This window comes from Centroberyx gerrardi, chromosome 21 (assembly GCF_048128805.1).
Source record: "Centroberyx gerrardi isolate f3 chromosome 21, fCenGer3.hap1.cur.20231027, whole genome shotgun sequence".
Classification (NCBI taxonomy): Eukaryota; Metazoa; Chordata; class Actinopteri; order Beryciformes; family Berycidae; genus Centroberyx; species Centroberyx gerrardi.
This window is the reverse complement of record NC_136017.1, coordinates 1843818-1868077: the sequence shown is the minus strand read 5'-3', so window position 1 is coordinate 1868077 and position 24260 is coordinate 1843818. Positions and strand designations below refer to the sequence as shown.

At 41.4% G+C, this 24260-nt stretch overlaps 2 protein-coding genes across 2 annotated transcripts in view; one reads left to right on the top strand and one right to left on the bottom strand.

Annotated features, from left to right (window-relative positions):
* LOC139917423 (aryl hydrocarbon receptor-like) overlaps nucleotides 1-12130 on the top strand; it is a 35770-nt gene extending 23640 nt beyond the window's left edge. The window contains exons 7-12 of the mRNA XM_071906547.2: nucleotides 961-1169; nucleotides 1999-2108; nucleotides 5404-5545; nucleotides 6355-7431; nucleotides 7489-7933; nucleotides 11972-12130. Of these exons, the coding sequence (XP_071762648.2) occupies nucleotides 961-1169; nucleotides 1999-2108; nucleotides 5404-5545; nucleotides 6355-7431; nucleotides 7489-7933; nucleotides 11972-12130 (2142 nt within the window). The remainder of the gene's footprint in view (nucleotides 1-960; nucleotides 1170-1998; nucleotides 2109-5403; nucleotides 5546-6354; nucleotides 7432-7488; nucleotides 7934-11971) is intronic.
* LOC139929922 (uncharacterized) overlaps nucleotides 1-24260 on the bottom strand; it is a 451831-nt gene that overhangs the window by 301290 nt on the left and 126281 nt on the right. The window lies entirely within an intron of this gene.

Sequence of the window (24260 nt, the reverse complement as noted above, 5' to 3'; positions counted from 1 at the left end):
GGGAACTAAAACAACTTGGTTAATGTTTGAGAAAGGCTTTGGTCGACTCTCAGTAGAAATTTCCTTCCTACAAGCTGGGAATTGAACTCTAGTCTCCGACACTGAAGTGAAACTCATCTTCTATCCAGCACCCGACCACAACACCTGACTGTCACTGAGCTGCCTGTTACAGTCCTGTCAGAGTTTTAACTCGTTACGTGTCACCAACACGTCATTTGGTGTTAACAAGTCGAGTTCATTTCACGCATTCGTGTCAGATCTTTGGTCAAACTTTATTTGGATAGTCCAGTGTTGGTTTTTGTTGGTTTGTCACAGTTTGAATAGCTTGAGACTTGAAGAGAAGACTTGAGTCTTGACTTGATGCATGAAGAGAAGACTTGAGACTGGACTTGACTTGGGTTCTGGTGACTTGGGACTTGACTTGACTTGGGTTCTGGTGACTTGGGACTTGACTCTGACTTGTACTTTGATGACTTGAAAAGGTTTCTAAAGTCTTGACTTGAGATCTTGTGTTTGTGTAAATGACTTAGATTGAAAGTGATGAGATTTGTTCCAGCAGACGACTGAATTTAAATTCTGTTTTCTGAATTTGTATGGAATGATTGAATTTATTGAAGTTGAAACTGATTATAGAAATCAAACTCATGATGCTCTTACCAAGTTTTTATCCTATTAAAACCATATTGCATTGAAAAGTCCTAGATATTTAGTTTTCTTTAAGATGTTAAATTGATACTGGACTCTTGATTTGTTCTGACTTGACTTGCTGTTCTACATTAAGACTTCAGACTTGACATTAATGACGTGGACTTGACTTGGTAATCTACATTTAGACTTGGGACTTGACTTGAGACTGACTTGGGACTTGAGCAAAGTTGACTTGGTCACACCTCTGCTACTGAGGTTCAAGGTTGATGTTGAAACATCTCAGACCAGCTGTAACTGACCATGTTCCTCCAGGCGATGAACCTCCAGGGTCGGCTGAAGTTCCTCCACGGTCAGAGCCGGCGGCAGAGCGACGGCGAGGTCAGCGCCGCCCCGCCGCGGCTCGCCCTGTTCGCCATCGCCTCGCCCCTCCAGCCGCCGGCCATCCTGGAGATCAGGACCAGGAACATGATCTTCAGGACCAAACACAAGCTGGACTTCACCCCCATGGCCTGCGACGCAAAGTACGAAAAGACGAAACCTGGGAGGGACTGAATTTGTGAATGAAGGGTTTTATTCCAAAATGCTGTGTATCGATTTTATAAATAAAACATCATTACCCAAATTGGACTGTTCAGTATCTCTAAAACATAGAGGATCCAGACTGTAAAAAAGTTGGAGGACTGAATATAACTACACTCTTAAAAAATAATACTTTAAATTTGATTATATTTTGTGTTCTCAATCATTTTGTAAGAGTTAGCGTTGCTTTTTTCAAAACCTGGAGATCTAATTCTGGAATTAAACTTGACACTGCTGAAAATGTATTAATTACCACAGTTTATATCATCTAAAGCTGCACTTTTATGTAACCAAAAGTCTTTAGATAATGATTTGGTTTTATAATCAAATGGTGGATTTCTCATTTTGGAATGAAACTCTTCAAATCATTCTCAGCGTTTGTTTTGGTCCTCATGGAGTGCCAGGTGGGTGGGGTTTGACACGCAGGACGAGACACTGAGCGACAGAAAGTTCAGACAATCACAGAAATATATTTGAAACTCAGTGTAGTATCAACAACTTACCAGATACTGTCTGAATTGTCCTGATATGGTAAACTCCACCCATCCAGGACTCCAAGCAGATTAAAACAAACACTGATAATAATTTGCAAATACTGCTTGAGCCCAGTCTGGTTCATACTGCGGATTGTTTTACATTTTAGGCATTTAGCCGATTCTCCCATCTACTGTACATCTGAATCTCCATCTATGCTGAGGTTGTTGTGAAGTTGTTTGTTGTTGTTTATCTGTATTGATGTGTGCTGTGTGTGTTTTATCTGTGTGTGTTCAGGGGGAAAATCGTGCTGGGCTACACTGAAGCGGAGCTGAGAGTCCGGGGTACGGGTTACCAGTTCATCCACGCCGCCGACATGCTGTACTGCGCCGAAAACCACGTCCGCAGTGAGTCACAACTGTCAGAGATTTACCCAGGAGGAGCGGGGGCACAAATGCATCGTGCAAGTTTGTCACGATGCATTTGTGCTAAGAAATGTGTAATCTTGCTAGGTTTTTGGGTTAGGGTTAGGGTTAGGGTTTAGGGTTAGGGTTTAGGGTTAACATTTTTGACTGTGCGGAATATGTCTGACTTTTGTACTTTTTACTTAAACAATGGAAACACATTAACTCGTTATCAGGGGTCAAACGTATGAATTATGTCCTCGATGGGCTTCCGTACCAACACACATACTGGTGGAAGTATAAACACTTTAGTATAGTTTGGGTAACATTGAAAACAGTGGAATCTTCCTTTAAAGCTGCAATCTGCCACTTTCCTCCTTGAGACAGTAAGCGTGTTATAAGCCCCGCCCTCCTCCCCTCCCCACCACCTGTCAGTCATCTTAATGATGTCATCAGGTAACCGGGTAACGCCTCCACAGCCAATCTGACGCTGATGTTCACCGTGTTTCTGACATCAGTAAAAAGCCAATTCCAGGTTTTTATTTGTATTTTAATGTCAAGGAAGTGTCATATTGCAGCTTTAAACCCATTTATCTGCAGTGTATTCAGAGTTAAAGTGTTTTGATTGCTGTGTCATGTTTGGCTCAACATGTCGGTAACAGATGCCACAAACAAACAAACAAACAAACAAACAAACGGAGACGCTAGCTGTGTGTGTGTGTGTGTGTGTGTGTGTGGTTTGTTGATGGGGGGAATCTGTGAGCGAGAGACGACTGTCCTACTTAGCTCGTGTACCGGATGACCCCGTTAGTCGTAACCATGGCGCCCGCAACACCCGCATCGCATCACCGCACTCTATCATCCACAGCTACCAGATCTCACCACACACACACACACACACACACACACACACACATATGCGTGTAGTCATGCATACAGAAGTGGGAATACACACGTCTATAGGCATACAAGCAGGCAGAAACACACAAACACACACAGATACATACATGTACAGGATGCTCTCATGCATACATAAATGGGAATGCATTTTTCCATGTGACACACACACACACACACACACACACACACACATACACACTCATACAGAATCCATATAATCAATAAAATATGACATTGTTTACTATAGACTATGCTATAACGCATTATGACCAGGGACACAGTAATAATAATAATAATAATAAAAAACTTTATTTACACTCCCAGTCAACAGTCTTCTGCTTAAATGCTTGAAATGAGGTTCTTAGACAAATATAAATAGTGAAGTTGATCCTATGTATGAATTTCTTTCCAAAGCCTTTTCCTTTCCATCAAGGCAAAGAATCTAAAATATAAGATAGTTTTGATTTGTTTCACACTTTCTTTGGTCGCTGCATAATTCCATTTGTGTTATTTCATAGTTTTGATGTCTTTGCTGTTATTCTAAAATGTGGAAAATAGTAAACATAAAGAAAAATATGGTGTGTCCAAAACAGCAGGAAAGGGCATGGAAACAAAGTAGTAGTGACACGTTGGTGAGCAGATTCGACAACAGATCCTGCTTTTAAGACAACAAAGCATCCTGGGTCCGTATTCTTGGTTTACACTAAAATTAGTATTTAAAAATAAAAGTAGATCCGGTCTCCCAAACAGGAACTATCTCTCCTAAATGGTATCCCTCTGCTGTGTTCTCTTCTATCAGTAAAAATGCTGTTCAAATTAATGGGAAGAAAAAATCTGAACGCTACAAACTCAAATAACTCTGTCTGACATTTCCTCCCATAATCCCTCAGATTATGGAAGAGACTGTCCAAAGCTCTGTGCATTTGGTGAAAGGAAAGAAAAGCGGAGCGAGGCCGCGGATCCGTACGCAAGATTTACGGGAAAATTACGTACGGGAAATTGAACCGCCAGTCGTTGTTTGGTGAAAGTGACACAGTTTAACGGCCCGCGCTGTACTGGCAACTTTATAGGTCAACGAATCTCAGAGCTAAACTGTTATTTCTCCTTCAGGACGGAGATAAGAGTTTGTCCACAGGAATAAATATTGCAGTTACTTCTAAAGGTCAGATCTGTTTTTCCTGTTGAACAGATTCACTGACTGACTGTGAATCTCAGTCGTACAGCAGCAGCAGGTGAAATGTGGAGCTGCTCGCCCTCTCAGGGGTAGATAGTACAGGTAAAAAGGCAATTTTGGGGGCAACATAGGCAACATTTCCAGCCACGGGCAACTTGACGAGCCATAGAGTCAAATGGTCGCTCAAATATTTCTTGGCAACAAGATGTTCCTGTCTGATGTCTGATGTTTTGTGGTAGCCGCTATTATTAAATATCTTTATATTTTACCATTCCATGTTTAGAAAGTATTCAGTGTTTCTCCCAGAGTTTGATTGTATTCTGAAACAGCATTTAGACCATCATGGGACACTAAAACTCTTCACTGAAACCCAGGATAATGCTACTATACTAATACGATCCATCATATTGGAGGTGAATGACGTTGCCTGCGGCTGAAATCAGATTTTTAATTAAAAGCTTTATTGAAACTGGATCTGGTCCAGTATGATCTGATGGATATGATGCAGTTTGAGAGATTTCATATTTATTGTAGAGTTGATCACATTGAAAAGCCTCTGAAACAGCATGTACAGGTCATGGGACACTAAAACTCCTTTTGTGTTATCAGCTGAAGCGTTTCACTGCAGGTTTTACAGTTGAGTCAAATCCTCCCACATTACACTGGAATGATTCCAAAGGTCATCTGAAATAAAAAAAAAAAATAATACATTTAAAAACCATCTTATCATATAGACGATCTTATCATATATACGATATTGACTGGTTGATCTTTGATTTTTAACAAAAGGCCAATATGTACCACCTGATATATCAGTCTAACCCTATCTACATTGTCTTTCTTCGAAGAAACAGCGTTGCACCTGAGTCCTCCAACATTAACCTTTTCTAGAAACTAGACAGCACAGAAACTTGACCTATGCTGCGATCACACACACCGGCAGACACCACACTGAGCTCTGGAGACGAGGGATTGCGGTTGGGGGGGTTGGGGGGGAGGGGAGGAGGTTGTGATGCTGTATGTGTGTGTTGGACCGCGCGCATGTGTGCAAACAGGAGTTGTAACACGCAGCATGTGCATGCAGCCAAAGTGAGCGTCAGCATGCGGCCTCGGCGGCACGCCCGGCTGAGCAGATGCGGTGTGAGCGCGTGCAGACCGCGGGGCGTCCTGAGCGTAAACAGTAGTGACACGGAGCCTCGAATGTCTCGTCTGATGTGATTCCAGTGATCAAGACGGGCGAGAGCGGCCTCACCGTCTTCAGGCTGCTCACCAAGGACAACCGGTGGAAGTGGGTGCAGGCCAACGCCAGGCTCGTCTACAAGAACGGCAAGCCGGACTACATCATCGCCACCCAGAGGCCGCTGGTGTAAGTGCAACCTGCTGCTGGTGCTTAAAGGACAGTTCCAGTGTGATTTGAGTTTTTGCTCATTTTGTATATTTTCCATCCCTTTAATGTTAATTGTGACTGTTTTTACATGCACACAATTTGATTGAAGATATCTCACCTCTGCTTTAAGTGTCCTTTTTTTTTTTGACCAAATTAAAGGTGCCATCCATACTGTGTGTTGGGAGTGCAATGAAATTGGCTGGCTGATATACACAGAATTTTGGTTATGAAAATGAATTTCAGCTGATACAGTATTATTCCAGAGTTTACTGCACTGTATTTGCTGTAGTGGAAAAATTATTTATTTTTGTGCATTATTGTCACCTAGAGGCCACCTACAGAAGTGCACCCTCAACTGGACTGGATTTTTTTTTAACTCAGTTAAAGGTGCCATCTCTAATGTATGTTGCAAACGCAAATAATTAAAATTGTCCATAAAATGTTAGTTTAGTTGCTACAGTATTACACCAGAGTCAACTGCATCGTTCTTGCTTCAGCAGGTTTATGATAATTTTTTTTTTTTTTTTTTAGAATTTAGTTGAAAAATTAGATGGCTGAAAAATTAAGGCATCTTTAACACCACAAAACTACTCCTATCCCTAAAGTCTACGTCTTTTCAAAGCCTTACTGTAACCATGTAGAAGTCTGATTCTGATAATGCTGTCTAATAATTTTGTTATTTTGCTTCATCTTGATTGTTTTCTTTGAGGTTTTTCTGAGCCCTGTCTTTGTTTTTTAATCATTTTATATGTGTAAATAAGTAAACTCTGACATCTCCGTCTCCACAGGGAGGAGGAAGGAGGGGAACACCTGAGGAAGCGCTCCATGCACCTCCCCTTCACCTTCGCCACCGGTGAGGCGCTTCTCTACCACACCAGCTACCCGCTGCACGGCTTCCCCGATTCCTTCCAGGGCAAGACCAAGGGCAGCAAGGCCAAGAAGGGCCGGCTGGAGAGGGGCTCCGCGGACGACCTGGACCCCAACTCCCTGCTGGGGGCGCTGATGAGTCAGGATGAGTCGGTATACGTGTGCCAGCCGGCCGTGGAGCCCAAGATGTCCTACCACAGCAGCCTCTTCAGCGAGCCGCAAGGAGAGAAGGACGGTTTTGGAGGTTTGCTAGGTGGTGAAGGGTGGAATGTGGTGTCCAATGGGTTGACAGCGAGACACGACAGCGAAATGTCCAATTATGACCCGCTGCTGGCCACGCTGGACTCTCTGTCCCTGGACGGAGACGAGACGTGCTCCAACAGCGAGCTCTTCAGCGCCCTGGAGAACTTGGGCCTGAACGCCGAGGACCTGGAGCTGCTGCTGCTGGACGAGAGGATGATCCAGGTGGAGCTGGACCCCAACCACATCCCCACGCTCAGCGACCTTCTCACTAACAACGAAATCCTCTCCTACATTCACGACTCATTGGAGAGCGGGATCGAAGGGGAGGAACCGGGGGACGGGGGTGGGTTCGGACCTCCGACCCATGAGCCAACCCCAGCCTCAGCCCACAGCGACGCCCACCAACCGCAGCCCTGCCCTCCACCTGCCCCCCACCCTGCTCTTCCTCAACCCCTTCCCAACAGCAGGCAGTCCAAGCAGCCGCCCATAGTCCAGCTGTCGCAACAGATGCAGCAACACATGAGTTCAGCCCAGCTGGTAAACGCGCAGCAGATCCCATCTCTCTCCCAGCCAGGAACAACAGGCACCAACAACCTGACTGGGATTCACAACGGTCACTGGGTGGCCGCGATGGAGAACCACTGTCACCCCAACAACCACACCCACCCACAAACTGTACTCAAGGTTGCTCAGTTGAATGGGGAACATAAACACCTTAACCAGCTTCGGGAGTCAAACCAGCCATGGCAGCTTCAGCAGGACCAGCTCTTGCTCTGCCTCCAGTCCCATCGGCAGCTCAAGCAGGCAGGCAGTGAGGGCGACCTCAACGGGGCCCACGCCAAACTCCTGTGGCCGGACTACGAGGATCAGCTCGGACTGACGACGAACGGGGCTTACATCCCAAATGGACACACCACCTTAATGCAAACCGCACACGTTGGCCGCACGGACTACAATATAGCCGACGCACCGAATGCAGCCGGCATGGTAATGAATGGGACGGCCGTACTGGATGTTTGTCACTACCAGGGCGTGGTGTCCGCCACCCAACCCTACCAGCTGCCAGGTCACCAGAAACACCAGCAACAACAGCAGATGTTGCAGCAGACTCAGGTTCCGCCATCTTGTTTGCCCCAGTGCCAAACCCAGAGCCCGGCGTTAGAGCTGGCTCTGTCCCAGCCGCAGCACAGCCTGCCATCTCTAGAGGCCTGCGGCATGTTCAACACCACCGTTACCCAAGATGCCACTCACAGCAAGGTAAGAGACCCATGTGCTGTAGGGAGTAGATGTCATATGATGAATATTTTTAATGATTATACGCTTTTGCCCTCTCTGGAAAGCATTACTACCAGTGGAAGGTCTTTTTATCTCATCTCATTTTATCCCATCCAGAACGAAAGTGTCAATGATTTTGCTGAAATTACCTTCTATATTTTGAGAGAACTTGTCCTAGGGTAATTTTAGATCGATGTCTGGTGTTTAACGCAATCAACGACTTGGGCGCCCGGCATCTGGATTACAGATTTACAGATTTACATGGGCGTGTCCCTGGATTACCACAGTCTTCCAGTAAATTATTTTACTGTCCAGATGATTGACTGAAATTACCAATGTGCATGGTCAAAATCAAATTACTGACCTCCCCTGGTAATACTAATGCCATCCGGAGAGGACTTTTGACATCTATTGGTTAGAGCAAACACTGACTAGGACAATAACTATAGCCCTATTTGGAGTATTATTATCTAGGGATGTGAAGTGATTTGTAATAATTGTGGAGATTGTTGGTGATTTTAATCCCATGCGAATCTAGTAAAAATTCCAGCGCAAATTTTCTACAAATTTTGATGAAAACCGTGACAGACGTTCCCTGATAATACTAATCCTGTCCAAATCAAACTCTCATTCTCACTCTGCATTTTGTATCCAGGGTGCCGGTGACTTCAGTGAATTTAATTATCCTGTGCAAATGCATTTCAGGAAACACAGAGATTGGGGGGTAATTCATTAATTACCTGAGGTCTTCACATAATACTAGTCCCATCAAATGTATGTATATATGTATGAATGAATGCTCTCCCCTCCCTTAAGACTTGTCCTGAAAATGAATCCCGCTAAGACCTTCTGTCCTGTCAGTCCTATTCTTCCTTTTTCTCTTCCTTCTTACTGTCTCAAAAGCACCAAAGCTGCCAACTCTCCTTAAAACTGTTTAGTGTGAAGTCTACGTTGTCCTCAAATATCAGAACATCAACAAACCAAGGGCTTCAGGAACTACAGTTCAACCCAACGCTGCTCTCTTTCACTGTCATGAAAATAGATTTTTTCCGAGTCAGCACACAGAGGCCCAAGGCTAGTATAGAGTTCAGTGTAAACTGCCATGATGTGACCAGACATGCCATGTAAATAAGACAGGGGGAGAGATGGGTCAGACCAACACAGCCTGAGAATCCAGTCTATTAGAATCTATTGCAGCACGTTCTCAAGATTCAAGATTCAAGATTCAATACTTTATTGCCATACCGACTTAGTTGTTAGGAATTTGTCTCAGTGTGCTCATAACAGAACAACAAGGACCTCAAGCATAATGTAACATAAAAGACACATGATAAAATACATGAGGAAAACACATGACCCATGACAAAAAAGTGCATACATCGGTAAGAGTTAAAAACCCCAAAAGTACAAGAATGAAGTCAAAGTAGCAGATCACCACCAATCTGCAAAAATAACAGGGATTTATTAGATGCTTGTGAGCACCTTTGTAAGAGCCAGGCTCTGTGTGTTCGTTGCTTCGTTCGTTTGTTTCTTTGTATGTAATTCTTTTTGCCATGTGCAGTGTTGAGGTGAATTATGGTCTGTAGTGTTCAGAGTCCTGCAGAAGGGAGATCCAGTGTGCGCTCGTACACCAGGCAGTACGGTAGAAGTCAAACAAGCATCAACTGGCTGGAGGCTGGTGGTTGAACATCCACAGACCAGGAAGTAGCTGCTGATTTTCTAACACTGTACTACCACAGCACTTCAAAATAGTTTGACTCACTACATTGATGCATACCCCACCCACCCCTTCAACCGAGCAAAGAGAAAGCGTTAGCGCACTTGTTATGGACTCTTTGCTATGCCAGTGTCCTCCGATCACAAGTAATTATGGGGATCTCAGTGGACTGTTGAGCTCAGTCTCACTGCAGCTGAGCATGTGAACCCAGATCCCAATATGTCTGTTTGGGTTGTTTAATGAGATTTTATGATGTTCAGACGAAGGGCAGTCTCTGAAATCCAACAAAGACTTTTCCAGTAATGACAAAGCAATGAGGGCTTCACATTATTTATGTCCACAACATGTAATCCATGTTGCAGAGTTGCTCATTTCCCGAAATTTTATGAGACTGTGTTGCTTTAAATCACAATTATGGCCACAATGGATTATTAGTTCAACCCCAATCAAGGACCAGATGGTCCCTCTGTAACATCTCCCATCCTCTTCTAGATCCTCCACTCATCTTTTCCTCCTTGTCCTGCATGTTTCAATCTTATATGGTCATACGGTCATGTTTTCACAAGCATGAAAAGCATTGCTGGTGTTTGAGGCGAAAGACCAAAACGGAGACAACAAAGGAGATAGAGTGAAAAATGTCAGAATGGGCATAAGGGAGGAAAAAGAGGGAAGAGCCAGTAGCGGAAAAGCGCACAATAATGAATGGAATAAGGTCGGGAACGGGCCACTAACGGGAGCGCGGCCCCGGCGATGGCCGACCCCGGCAGGCATCCATTCAGCCTCCACTGTGTTATTCTTCAGGGTCAGTGACTGCTGCTGAAAGAAAAATACTGGCAGGCTAGCCAGTCAAGCATGAGCTGTGCTGACCTACAATTTGACTGTCATCATTACCTAATGCTGTGAGAGGGGGGGGGGAGGGGTGCAGCTCAATGCACTGAGAGACGTTTCTCAGCTCAGACAGAAGCTGGAATCTACTTTGGTTGCGATTTGATTCACTTTCGTTTTATTGGCTGTGTCTTTTGTAAAAATTCTCGTTGTGGATGAAGATGCAGTCTAGCAGGAGGGATTTTTGTCTTGTGGAAGATTGACCGAAGGTTGACTGTACAAAGAAAAGATAATAGGCCTATGTCATGATGATGATAAATGCAAACGCCTATTTATAGCTCTATAGTGTAACAACAATGCGCTGGTAACAGCAATGGAGCCTCCAAATAGTGCTCCTTACTTAAAGCTGAACCAGGCAACTCTGTAGTGACAGCGAGACATAACTGTTTGAATTGTGAGGACTTCATTACCCCAAAATCCTGTGTGGTGAGGTCAGTAAAGCAGTCTGTGATGCTTTATACTAAAGGAAACCAAAGGAGAACAGGAGAAGCTTATTTGAAGCCTGTTCTACATTGAATTTGAATCTAATTGAAGCGTATTCTGCTGTTTGAATCGCTGTAAGTCGCTTCAGTATAAGGGTTGCATTGAACCTGCCCTTCTCTGCGGGGGGCAGGTGTGCTTACTTGGACGATGACTCATCTAATCTAGTTAGACTCACTGGAGGATTACAATCAGAGTGATGTTAGAGGTTACTCCTCCCACTCTCTCTTTCTCTACCTCCCTCTCTGTTGCTGTCTCTCTACCCACCCCTCCTTTTCTCTGTCCCTCCCCTTCCCTTGCTCCTTCCCGGCATCTCTCCTCTTCAATGTGATCTCAGAAAAAGTTGAGCACTCTGAAACACAGCTTTATGTCCTGTGGACGAATTATGTGAAAATGATGTTCCTCTACCACAAACTGGATTCTGTGACAAAAACATGGATTGGATTCTGTGGCAACAGCACAAAGTGGACGCGGCATTTTCAGCTAGAGTTTAGGCAAGTAAAACAACTTTGGTTAAGGTTTGGGTTAAGGTTATGGTTAGGCAACTATAGAACAACTTGGTTAAGGTTTGGGAAAGGCTTTGGTCATGGTTAAATAAGAAAAACTTTAGCTAAAAATTAAAACTTCACTCACAGTAGAAATCTTCTTGGTATGAGTTGGGAATTGAACCCGGGTCATCGGAGCTAAAAGCAAGTGTTTACGCCCATCTACCAGTCCGACCACAACTTCCTTACTTTCCACCGTGCTATTTGAATGTCGAATTACTTCCTGTTTCTATTCATGCGTTCCTCACGTAATCCTTTCATGGTGGGAATAGGTCTATGTATTTCCCTTTTCCCGCACGGAGCATGTATTCGCATTTTAAGACATCAGGCTCATTTCACGAAATTTCAGGAGATCAGACTGTTGCTTACTCTGTTCTTTTTTTTTTTTTTCAGCTGGAAAACGGCTGCATCCTCAGCACCGCCAATGCAGCCTACATCAGAAGCTGTCTGATGCCCAATGGAAATGGAGTAGCATCAGGAGACACCCCTGCCTCGTGCCCCGACGGCCTCGCCGCCCTGCAGGACTCGCAGAAAACTGGATTTTTCCTCTGAGGGGAGGTTTGTTTTCCAGAAAGGACTGTCAGCAGGATCCAAGGGGCACAGAAAAGAAAAACAGAGAGGAAAAATCTAAACTTTCTTTTGCAGAAACAATCACTAAGCTACATTATCAGATGGGTACAAAAAGCAGAGTGGAAACAAAAGAAGAGAGGAAACATTGAAACTTCAGGATATCAGGATAGAGTACAAAAAACAAAGAAAAATTTTAACTGTTTGTCATGTGTCACACTGAGTGGTTTAATATTTCTAGTGATGCGCTCACTTAAAGTTTTGTACAGAAGTTCTGATTAGATTGTGCTATTTACTGTCATTAAGGCGTTTCCAGTTCATTGGCTCACTGGAACTTGTATGCCTGGTTGGATTTTTGTTCTCTGGACAAAATCCCCTCTTGATTTGTATATACACTATAAGTCCTGAACAAGGAAAAGAGAGGTCATTTAGCCATTGTGACACTGGTAACAACTACGGTTGCTTTATTAGAGGCCACGTTTACACCTGGCATTAACATGCATCTAGTATCCAGATTGCGTCAAGATCTGATGTGGCTGAATTATATTTCCGCCTGGCATTAAAATGCATACACACTGAAATCCCATTCTTCTTTCCCTCACCAGATTGTCACACATCACTTCTTGTAACATTCTTAAAAACTGACAGTAAACATCTTGTCTCACTTGTTTCCCATCCCACCAGTATCCTGACAATCAATATTTGGTAGTTTGTTACTGTGTGTTTTGCATTCACTTGCCGGTTGGATCCACATGCAAATTGTATTTCCACTAACGTTGCCTAGATGTGGATTTGCATTTACTCCTTGTAATGTGGCCAAATGCATCTCTGACAACCCCTGGAGGAGATTTGAGCGTTTGGACTACAGTCCATCTGTATTTTTTGTGGTTATGAAATACCTGATTCAAATCCAATCGCCCACAATGCATGTTAATGCAGGTGGAAAGAGGGTCAAAGTGTTTTTTGGTTATATTTTTTTGGACAGTCTAATGTTGATTCTCAACTAACTATCGGATGACCAAAATTAGATGTTCAACAAATTGGTTCTTGCCTATTTGCTGCATTTCTACAGACTATGTAACCCTGACCCTGACTTTAGCCTGACCCTAAACCCAACCCTAACTCTAACCCTGAGATTAACCCTAACCCAGGCATTGAATATCTACTAACTGTTGGATCACCTGAAACTCAGAAGACCTTTTAGTGCCACATTATAGGCACTTGACAGAAAGTAAATAGAAAGAGTATCAGCAGTGCACTATCCAAATAAAATGTGACAGAGTTTCTTAATATTGAAGCGTAGAACCCGCACACCATGCTCCAAAATCACTTTTATTAATTAAAAGACCACATTTCAACCTATTAGGGTCTTCATCAGGTCCTGAAAGATCTTTAGGCTTCAGGTCTTTGGAAAGGTTGAAACGTGGTTTTGCAGCATAGTGTGCGGGTTCTACTCTTCATGTTTGCAGATTTATCTTCAACGCAGCACCTAAGAAGATGTGCTTATGACTTTGAGTTTGAAACCGAGTTTCTTTTTTACATTTTATTTTAAATGGGAATATTTGGAGCGGTGCCTGTGTGTAAATGACAATCACTCAGTGAAAATACAGTAAGCAAAGTCTAACTTCCACCCAAGATAAATGTTACAAGGGTGGAAACAAGCTACTCAACATGTCCGCTAGTAATTTTCCAACTCTTCTTGCTTTTTGTTTTTCATAATTAGGGAATGTGAATGCTTTGCTATGCTAAGCAGGCTCGATATGTAACGCTGAGAGGTGATTTTTCTGAAAAGACAGTTCTACAAACAGAAGTGAGATACGGACTGAAAGCACCAACAGATTATTTAAGTGTCAGTGTCTGTTTGTCACTTGTCCATTAGATGTAGATGGTACTGTAGGTTAATAGATATTGTTCGTCCTGGTGCTTTACATGTCAACAAAACAGCATTTCATTCTTATCTTTCATATTGTTGAGATGAGATTTAAACAGATTCCATATGGTAAAAAGATTAAAATCAGTGAGGAAGAGCAGTGGAAAGGTTTTTTTTATTGCTGCTGTCACAGAAAAACCACATACCTGCAATTTTGGTGTTTTTTTTATTGTCTTACCACAATTGAAAGTTTACATACATGGTGATTTATGTGTTGAATCAATTTCATGACCATTGAACCCTTGAAATCTCTTAAAACCCTGTTGTATCAAAAAGCATGGGCATCAGTGAGAAAATAAGCACTAATTTCTCAATTCCTTAAAAATTTCAGGTGCGTGGTTTTCCTGCGGCAGCGGCATCGCGACATTTATCCAATGCTGCATTTTAGCCTATTTGAGGTTTACAATGATGTTGTGCACTTACATGTATTTACAGGCATTATCAGAAAGGATCTGATATGTCGATCAATGGCACTGAAAGCAAACGTCAAAGCATTTTCTTTTCCTGACCGGAGACAATGTGAAGATCTCCGTTACTGCCTTGTCTCCGCCGGCCGGGGTTTATCCACGCTGCGGCCTCCGTCTGGCTCCCAGCTGACGCCTGCACCATCTCTATTCTGTCTTTATTCTGTCTTTATTCTGTCTTCATTCTGTCTTTATTCTGTCTTTATTCTGTCTTCATTCTAGGCTTGGGCCGCCAATCGAAAATATCGCTACTCGATATCGCGCAAAATATCACAATATTTCATGAATATCGCAATATTTTCTACAATATCGAATACATTTTTTTTTTTTTTACACCAATGTTTCCTCCAATGCTTGAATAGTAAGATCAAATTTCTAGGCTATTAATAATAATAATTATTATATATAAGACAATAATCCAATAAAGCTGTTTACATGAGTTGTGTAAATAATTATTCCATTTATATTCCCGTTTACATGCAATGAAGCATAGTCCGAATAACAATGATATGTTTCCCTCCTGTCTTTCAAACCACACTCATCTGTTCTCTGTAAACAAGCTCTAGCACTAATAATTAATGGTTACCGATTCAAAATCGAATGTTTCCTGTCTATCAGAGGAACGTTTTGTGCAGCATTCAGTTTTAGTGGTTAACCGATCATTTTTTTGTAAAATTTGTTTCACTGTTCTCGCTCTCCTGTTGAAACTAAACACTTACCTGAGCCCCAGGTGAGGCGCTTATTTTATGTTCTTTTCAAATCCTGGTGTTCTTTGGCCAGCTGGATTACCAACGGAGACTCAAACCAAACCAAGCCAGACCGCGGCGAGCCGGGCCGGGCCGGGCCGAACAGAGCTAAGACAAGCTGCAAGCTCTACAGTAGAGTAGGCTGACAGTGAACGCACCTTTCTGTGGTTCACTGTGGTTCAGAGCGGAGGAAGGTTTTCTGTCCTGCGTTATGCAACAAGTAGAGTTTAAGGCTGCGTGTCCATCAGGATCCTCTCTTCACAGCGCCGGCCTCTTCTTCAGATAAAACTAAACCGCTAAACCATTCCTGGCTGCTTGTGAAGGCTGAAAATAGAGCAAAACCTGAGTTTTCCAAACATTTCCTCATGGAGAAGGAACAAAAAATTTCAGCAGTAGTTTGACAAGCATGAAGCATTATATAAGTGGGGAGTTTTACAATAGCTGCATCTGTAGCAACAGCATCGCTTCCTATAAACATTTATTTAGTGCTTGCTAAACAAAAAAAAGTGGACACAGAGGCTTGTGCTGCGTTCATGTCATGTCAGATTTATCGGAAATACGAGCTGCCAACCGGGAAAAAACATTTAACCTCCTAGTGGAAATTACAAGAAAGACAAAAAAAACTCACATATAAAAACACATGTGAATTAAAAGCGCATGTGCTTGTTTGAAACATGTTGCTTTTCATATGTGAACATGTGAAATTTCCCATTTCCCATGTGAAACTGACATTTTCTCCTGTGAATTGTCTCTTTGCATGTGAAATTAAGTTTTCACACGTCGAGCAAATATTGTCAAATGCAATGGCAGGTGGAAATGTGAACAAAAAAGTTCACATGTGGAAAAAAAACCCACGTATTAATTGAAATTATAGCCCTGACGGTAAAACTGTAACGTGTTGTCAGAAAATAACATGAAAAAATTGTTCACATATGAAAACCAACATGTGTCCAAAAATTCATGTGACATTTTTGTAAGCATCTGTATCGCTCTCTTAGCATCACGACCTGCCGACCGACGTCGTCTCAGTTATCAGTTGTAAGTTATTCACACCTAATCAATCAACTGTAATTGCGAAAAAGCGAGCAAAATTTGCCGCAGTTTGTTTACGGTTAACGATTTTAAATTCAGAAATAAAAAGTTTGCCTGGATTTGGGCGTTCCAACGAGTTAAACATGAGAACGCTTCCTAGATTTCATCCTGTTCTTCCGCTCTTCTGATATGAAGTGAACGCAGCTTTACTCACTTTAAAAAGACCTAAAAAAAAAATAGAAAATAATAATAATTTTTAAAAAAAGGGCTTCACTCACAGCAGCCCGAGGATCGATGACGGAGCGGACAGCAGAGCATTTAGCACCGAATCCAAAACCAAATGAGAAATAACTGAACAGAGATTCTGCAGTTGTCAATGTTGAATGTCTTGTGTATACTGTAAAGGCGTTTTAAAAATGAAGCTTTTTATTTCATTTCAAAAAGGTGCTTAAAAGTGATTTGTCGATATTGTTAGTGTTAGCTGATGACAAATGTCACGACGAAATGCATTTACAGATTTGCCTCTTGTTTGTTTTGCTTTTTTTGCATTTTTTGTAAACTGACTTTTCTTATAAAAACAGATTATTTAAAACCAACTGTGAGATCAAATACTGTATGAACAAAAAAAAATGAAAAGAAAGCCAGGTGACAATAATTTTCCAAGACGCTTTTAAAAAAAAGAATGGTTGTATAAATAACTACTGTATGTGTTTTTTAATGGAATTGTTGCAAGCACTACTTTAAACTGCACTGCTCTTACAAACTCTTCTCTCTAGCACTCGAGGTAGGCTTGTAGAAAGCATTTTCGACTCAATATTGTATGAATATTGTTCCCTGGAGTCATGTGTTTTATCTTTCTGTCATGTCTGAATACAGTTTGTCACTTTAGCTCAAAAGAATATGGTGCCATACGGGTGAGCCAGGCCTTGCCATCATTTTAAGTTCAGAGGTTCAGTAAATGAAGAGTTATTTTCCAAAACACTTTACATTCATTTTAGGTAAAAAAAAATACCTGACGTTCATCATTCAGTGTCTCTAAAATCTACAGGATCCAGTCTGTGAAAGTGTTATTTTGTCAACCAAGGACTCAGATTACCTGCTGTCCTTTAAAAAATACTGTTGTTTGTTTTATAATATTTTCATTGTGCTGTCAGTTATTTTCTAAGAGTAGGAGTCAGTTTTCCAAATTTCTCATTTTGGAACCAAACTCTCCATATACTGTTTTTGTCTTGGTTTCTTTTTCTAAGGCACACAGACTTTATTTTGCTATCTAACACTGAAGGTTGTCGTTGTACGTAAAAAAAAAAAGAAAAAAGAAAAGCAGTTGGGTCAGTTTGTGTTTGGGCTGAGTGTTGAAGTGTACTCCTGGATCCTGGAAATAAAAGATTTAGTGCAATCACAGTGAATCGTCTCATCTGTTAATCTGCACTGTAGACAGACAGGTGACAGGTTCATTTTAAAGGTGCAATTTTAAGTACAATTTTATGTTTTTTCAAAATTGAAGGGTTAATATTAAATATTAATGCTACATATCAGCGCACAAATGAACAAACCTTTTTTGTGTTCATCCCTTGTTCACTTATGCACTATTTTTCATTTGTGTGCTTACATGTAGCGTTAATAAACTTTCACTGCATTCACATGTATTCAAGGAACTTCCAATCTGTTTATTTTTATTTATCTTTTGGCCACTGTTTTTTACTTGAAAATTAAAGGGCAATTAAGCCCATAGCAGAAAATGACCATGATATATCCTCGGGGGTTGATAGGGTTACTGATCAATACCAATGACTCAATGATTACTTGACCAGCTGCAGAGATTTCTGCCTTTCAAAACTCACTTTCTGTTTTGGAACAACTCCCCACCCACCAGAGTTTCAAGAGACTCCCATTTCCCATAAACCCTCTCGGGATGTTGCGACATATCCCCTCTCCCCTCTCCCCCTCCCTGGCATCACTCCATTTGTTTTGAAGAGCCAGAAGAAGAATAAGAGCCGATGACAGCTAATATGCCTTCTGACAAGGTAAGCTAACATGTTTAAGCTAGTTATGCTAATGTAAAAATAAACCTATGGAGTTAGAACAGTGGAACTGGGAGTTATGGATTACTTGCAAAGTAAAAACTGTTTTGTACCGTAAAGCAATTCAACAGATTTCCTGCCAAATGTTGCCCAGTGCAGCTTTAATGTGGAAATGATTTATTGATATTAAAATGCAGGGGGGGACTCGAGTCATAATTTTAATTGCTTGAGACTTGACTTGATGCATGAAGAGAAGACTTGAGACTTGACTTGACTTGGGTTCTGGTGACTTGGGACTTGACTCTGACTTGTACTTTGATGACTTGAGAAGGTTTCTAAAGTCTTGACTTGAGATCTTGTGTTTGTGTAAATGACTTAGATTGAAAGTGATGAGATTTGTTCCAGCAGACGACTGAATTTAAATTCTGTTTTCTGAATTTGTATGGAATGATTGAATTTATTGAAGTTGAAACTGATTATAGAAATCAAACTCATGATGCTCTTACCAAGTTTTTATCCTATTAAAACCATATTGCATTGAAAAGTCCTAGATATTTAGTTTTCTTTAAGATATTAAATTGATACTGGACTCTTGATTTGTTCTGACTTGACTTGCTGTTCTACATTTAGACTTGAGACTTGACATTAATGACATGGACTTGACTTGGACTTGACTTGGTAATCTACATTTAGACTTGAGACTTGTGCCTTAAGACTTGAGACTGACTTGGGACTCGAGCAAAGTTGACTTGGTCACACCTCTGTTAAAATGCAAAACGTAGCACCTTGAAGAAAACCCTCTTGTATCACCTCCAAAATCATCCTGTATCCCCTTTAAGGAGCATGAAATCGAGAAACTGAACTAAAAACTAAACTAACAAAACCAAAACTAAATTACTAAACAACTAAAAACCCAAACTACCCAGCAGCAGCAGTCTGGCTCAGTCAGCGCTGCATGTGTTGCATTAAGGGACTTCAGACCGGGTTTTAACACCGAAGTGACGCACGCCACCAGCAAGCTGAGGCAGCTCCGCTTCTCCGAGGACGCTTTTAGCTCTTGATGTTGAACCCTCCCCCAACACACACACACACACACACACACACACACACACCTCCCCCCCCACCACCGCCACCACCACCACCGTCCATTTCCACCCCTCTATTCTTGCGCTTTTTGCACCAGCAGATGTGTGAACTCGCACCCGGCCAAAAGCAAACAAACACACACTGATACCAGAGGCAACCGACCGGAGACAAAAACAGCTACTACCTTCTGACAGCAGGGACTTCTGGTGATAAAAATCAAGCATCCCCCCAACCCCGATCCGGTCTTGGACTATATTTTGATCCCCAATATTCACAATACCAGTTAATTCATAATAGAGAAAAATGCAAACAGTATGAAACAGGGGCTTTCCAGAATAAGCTTGATTCTAAAATAAAGCTTAAAATCAAACAAACACACACTGACAAGCCCAAAACAAAAAAAACAACTATTACCTACCAACAGCAGGGACTTCTGGTGATCAAAATGAAGCGTCCCCCAATCCCAGTGCAGCCCTGGAGTCCAGAAAATGAAGAAAACGTGAAATGTTTCCAAAAAAAATAGAGGCCTGTTCAGTGGCAAATTAGCAGTTACAGTTTTTTACGATCGCTAGCAAGCGTTTTTCAATACTTATAATACTTTTTCTAAACTCTTCACACACAAACTCACCTACAACACACAGTTGGCAAAACAGTTAATTTTATGCTCAAAATCACATATTGTAAACTAAACACCAACACTAATTTTCAAAATGCAAGAATACTTTGTCAAAATACACGAACTCTACCAAAACACTGCAAACATGTCTCAAAATCAAATAATTCTTTCAAAACACTAGCACATGTTTTCTTCCAACAGGAACATTGAGTCAATCACAGCACAATGACATACAAAATACTAACAGCAGATGGTATTACAGAAAATGCATTACTTTACATGTGTCAGTTCTACCCTTATACAATAGACAGTATATTGATAGTCAATTGTTTTTCGCACTGCAGTTTCTTTTGAAGTCACTCTACATTTTTCTTTTGTTGAGTGTAGTAAATGTATGCATTTTTTTCTTCTTTTTTGCAAACATTCTATATCAAAAGTGAATGACTCATCTTTACTTTATAGAATGTACAGTATATGAAAAAGGAATAAGTGACAGAATTGCTGCAGTAAAGGCTTTATTTGCAATAGGAAATTACTGCAAGAGATCAACAAAAATCTGCAATATACCTGCTGGTTACAGTTGTGTAAAAATAAAATATACAAACAGAAAAAGGCACAGAAGAAAAAAAATAAAATACACAGTCCTTTTCTAATCTACCCGGTCTTCTGCATTTGGCCACATGTTCTCGTCCACATCACTCCTTATATTTTCTCTGGCTATGCACCTTGGGAAGTATCTTTTGGCGTGCCTTATCCACCCCTGGCAGTGTTCAGCTGTGATGGGTCTATTTGCATAACTTCAATCAGCTGTTTCTCAATAGCAATAAAAAAAAAAATATAGGACATATATTTGTGTTTCAATATACAATGTGAACTGCTGTTCACTTCAACTTTAGCCTATAAGTTAGGTTTAGAACATGAGGTTATCTGTTCTGACATACAGTGTGCAAGCATTTGTAAATTTGGCAGTAAAAATCCATAGTTTTGGTCTTGGTTGAGCTTGTGTGTAAAAAAAATTCAAGAGTTTTTAAAATGTGTTCACTGAATGCATTTTGTGTCAAAGGAACAAGAAATGTGTTAATGGTACGGCCCGCAACAGACCGATGTTGTGCTAACTGTGTTAAGAGTTATGAAAATGTGACTACAGAACTGATAAAAGGTTGCTAGCAATCGTAAAAAACTGTAAATTAGGCTAATTTCTAATCACTTTTTAATCCCCAGTTTTTAATTACTTCAGATTAGACAAACAGGGGGAAGCAGGAGATTTACAAATATCACAAAAGCCTGATGGAGCTGGAGAGTAAAACAACTCTCACCTCCCGACAAGAGGGACTCACCGTGACTCGAATCAAACCTCCCCCATCCATCCGGGCTCCGGAGGATGAGGTGAAACAGGATCCATTTTCTTTTTCTCTCTCCAAGATTGTTCTTTTGAGTCATGTTCCCCCACATCCAAACTGATTTCTGCTTAATATTTGATGACTTCACCCTCAATTCAGGCCTTTTGGTTATTTAGCCAGGTGTTTTATTGAGGGGATTATATTCTTACCCCCAGTATTGAGTTATTTTATAGCAAATTATATAAAAGCCTGACTGTGAAACTGAGTTTTAAGGAACTGTTTTACAAGATGAAACAGATTTTGCTTTCATGGGAACCTCAACACAAAACCTAGAACCTAGAACTAGAAATTTATTCAGGAATTAACAGAGCAATAACATTAATTCCTGATCGTTTCCTGATTCCCAACATATAGATATCTTTAAAAACAGAAGAAGAAGTCAGTAAAAGACACATAAAGCTTCTTTTCCAGAGGGAAGAAAACTGTCGGCTCCCTTCAGCGGCGGAGTTTACATCTTTAATGACGCGCCCAGAATCATTTATGAGAGTTTTTCTTCCCCCGCCGTCTTCAGCCGGTTAACTGTGCCCGCTTGTGACGTGATCAATCATCCAAGCAAGATGTTGTGTGTCCCACTTTAGGTTTCCTCCGGCCGGAGCGCCGCACGGCCTGCTGGGAGACTCCGGGACCGACGGAGAGGCAGACGCAGAGGAGAACCGGAGAGCTGGGGAGTGGAAATGTTCTTGTGTTGGTTACTGAGATAATGCAGCGAGACGGAGAAGATTTCCACTGCACAAACACAGCTGAACACATACAAGTCTCAAGTCTAAATGTAGAACAGCAAGTCAAGTCAGAACAAATCAAGAGTCCAGTATCAATTTAATATCTTAAAGAAAACTAAATATCTAGGACTTTTCAATGCAATATGGTTTTAATAGGATAAAAACTTAGTAAGAGCATCATGAGTTTGATTTCTAGAATCAGTTTCAACTTCAATAAATTCAATCATTCCATACAAATTCAGAAAACAGAATTTAAATTCAGTCGTCTGCTGGAACAAATCTCATCACTTTCAATCTAAGTCATTTACACAAACACAAGATCTCAAGTCAAGACTTTAGAAACCTTTTCAAGTCATCAAAGTACAAGTCAGAGTCAAGTCCCAAGTCACCAGAACCCAAGTCAAGTCAAGTCTCAAAGGATAAGGCTGGTGTTTTTTAATGCATTGCTTACCGTCAACAAATCCTATAACAAAATCAGCAATGATTTTGTTTTGCCAGCAAATCTCGTCCATGTAGCCGGTGCCCAGTGCAGCCTCATGTCCCAGCAGCCATAGAACTCCATTGTATTAAAAAAACAATTAAAACCCGTCACAGAGCCATGCTGCTGCTCTGCAGCATATTTCATCATCATGCACCGGGCCGGCCGACTTTTTCCTCAAACAACTTAATAAACCGGCTGTAAACACGTTTTCCATCTCAGGAAAGTAGTTCCGTAGCACAGAAAATAGTCCCCGGCGTAATGAAGAATTTGTTCCCATTTGAATTTGATTTGGTAATAACTACAACAGCCTGACTTTTTGTGCTAACAGTTAGCGATTTTTAAAATTGAAACTATGTCTTTGTGAGCTGTATTTCAAGGTTTTTAGCTTACAATTGGAGCCAATGACGTCTGGGTTGACGGCTAAAAACTGTATGTGGGAAGTCAGAAAGTAACGGGAGTAGAGCAAACGCATTATTTTGTTATTTTCATAGGATTTGTTGACGGTAAGCAATGCATTAAAAACACCAACCTTATCCTTTAAGCAGTTAAAACTGTGACTCGAGTCCAAGTCATGTGACTCGAGTCCCCACCTCTGCTTCAAGGGAATTTTTATGTTAAAGATAGAAATGTGTTGAAATATTTTCTATCTAATAAAGTTAATGCGCAGTCAGTGATGCAGATTTTGTAGTTGGTCAAATCTTTATCGAGACACGATGTTGAAACGGCGTCTAGTGCTCAGTGGGCTGGTTTTCTTATTCAGTAGAGAAAACATTAGAGACAGTTCAGCTGAGGCTGTGGAGACGTAAAATATTAAATAAACTTCCTCTCCCTCAGATACTGTATGTAACACCTTAGTCAGGAGTGTTTCCGGCTCCACGTCGCTCAGGCTGCAGAGAAAAGGTATGAAATATTGAATGAGCATCTATACAGTCAGGCTGATTCCCTAATGGCAGATACTGCTGCCTGCTGACCTGCTTCCAGGTAAGGAGGGACGACACACAGCGGACTGTTGAGTAAAATGCTGCTCTATGTGTTTTATATGTGTGTTTTATATGTGTTATATGTGTGTTTTCAAGCTGCGTTCAGACAGACAGCTCAAATCGGATACAGTTTTCTCAAGTCTGAACAGCAAACAAGCACAGATCCTGTACAGACCCACGGCACGTGTTCAGTTCTATCTACTGAAGCACTGCGACACGGTTCAGTTACCTAATTCCACTAATGTTACTTAAATACCACAAGATAATAACGTTACCTACCGTTAAAGTTTGTAGGGCAGCAGAAGACGAGTTACTACAGGTGTATGTGACATCAGGTGCGTTAGAGATCACACATACACTGACCAACTTCTGATTTTGTGCCTCTGTATGAGAAACACTGCATCTCACAGTCAAAAACGCCCTCTAGAGGCCATCTGACGAAGTGCATCATCTCACTAAGCTGCTCCGTGGGAAAAGCACCAATGAATTTAAATTGGTGGTTTGAAATACAAAATATCATCAATCTGTGATGTTGCTTAGTAGTTATTTAGTATTTTAGATATTTTGTGAAGTGTTGTAATTTAGTTTTTTTTGTTGTACCCACTTTCCCTCAACCTGCCTCTTCTACTTCTACTGCATT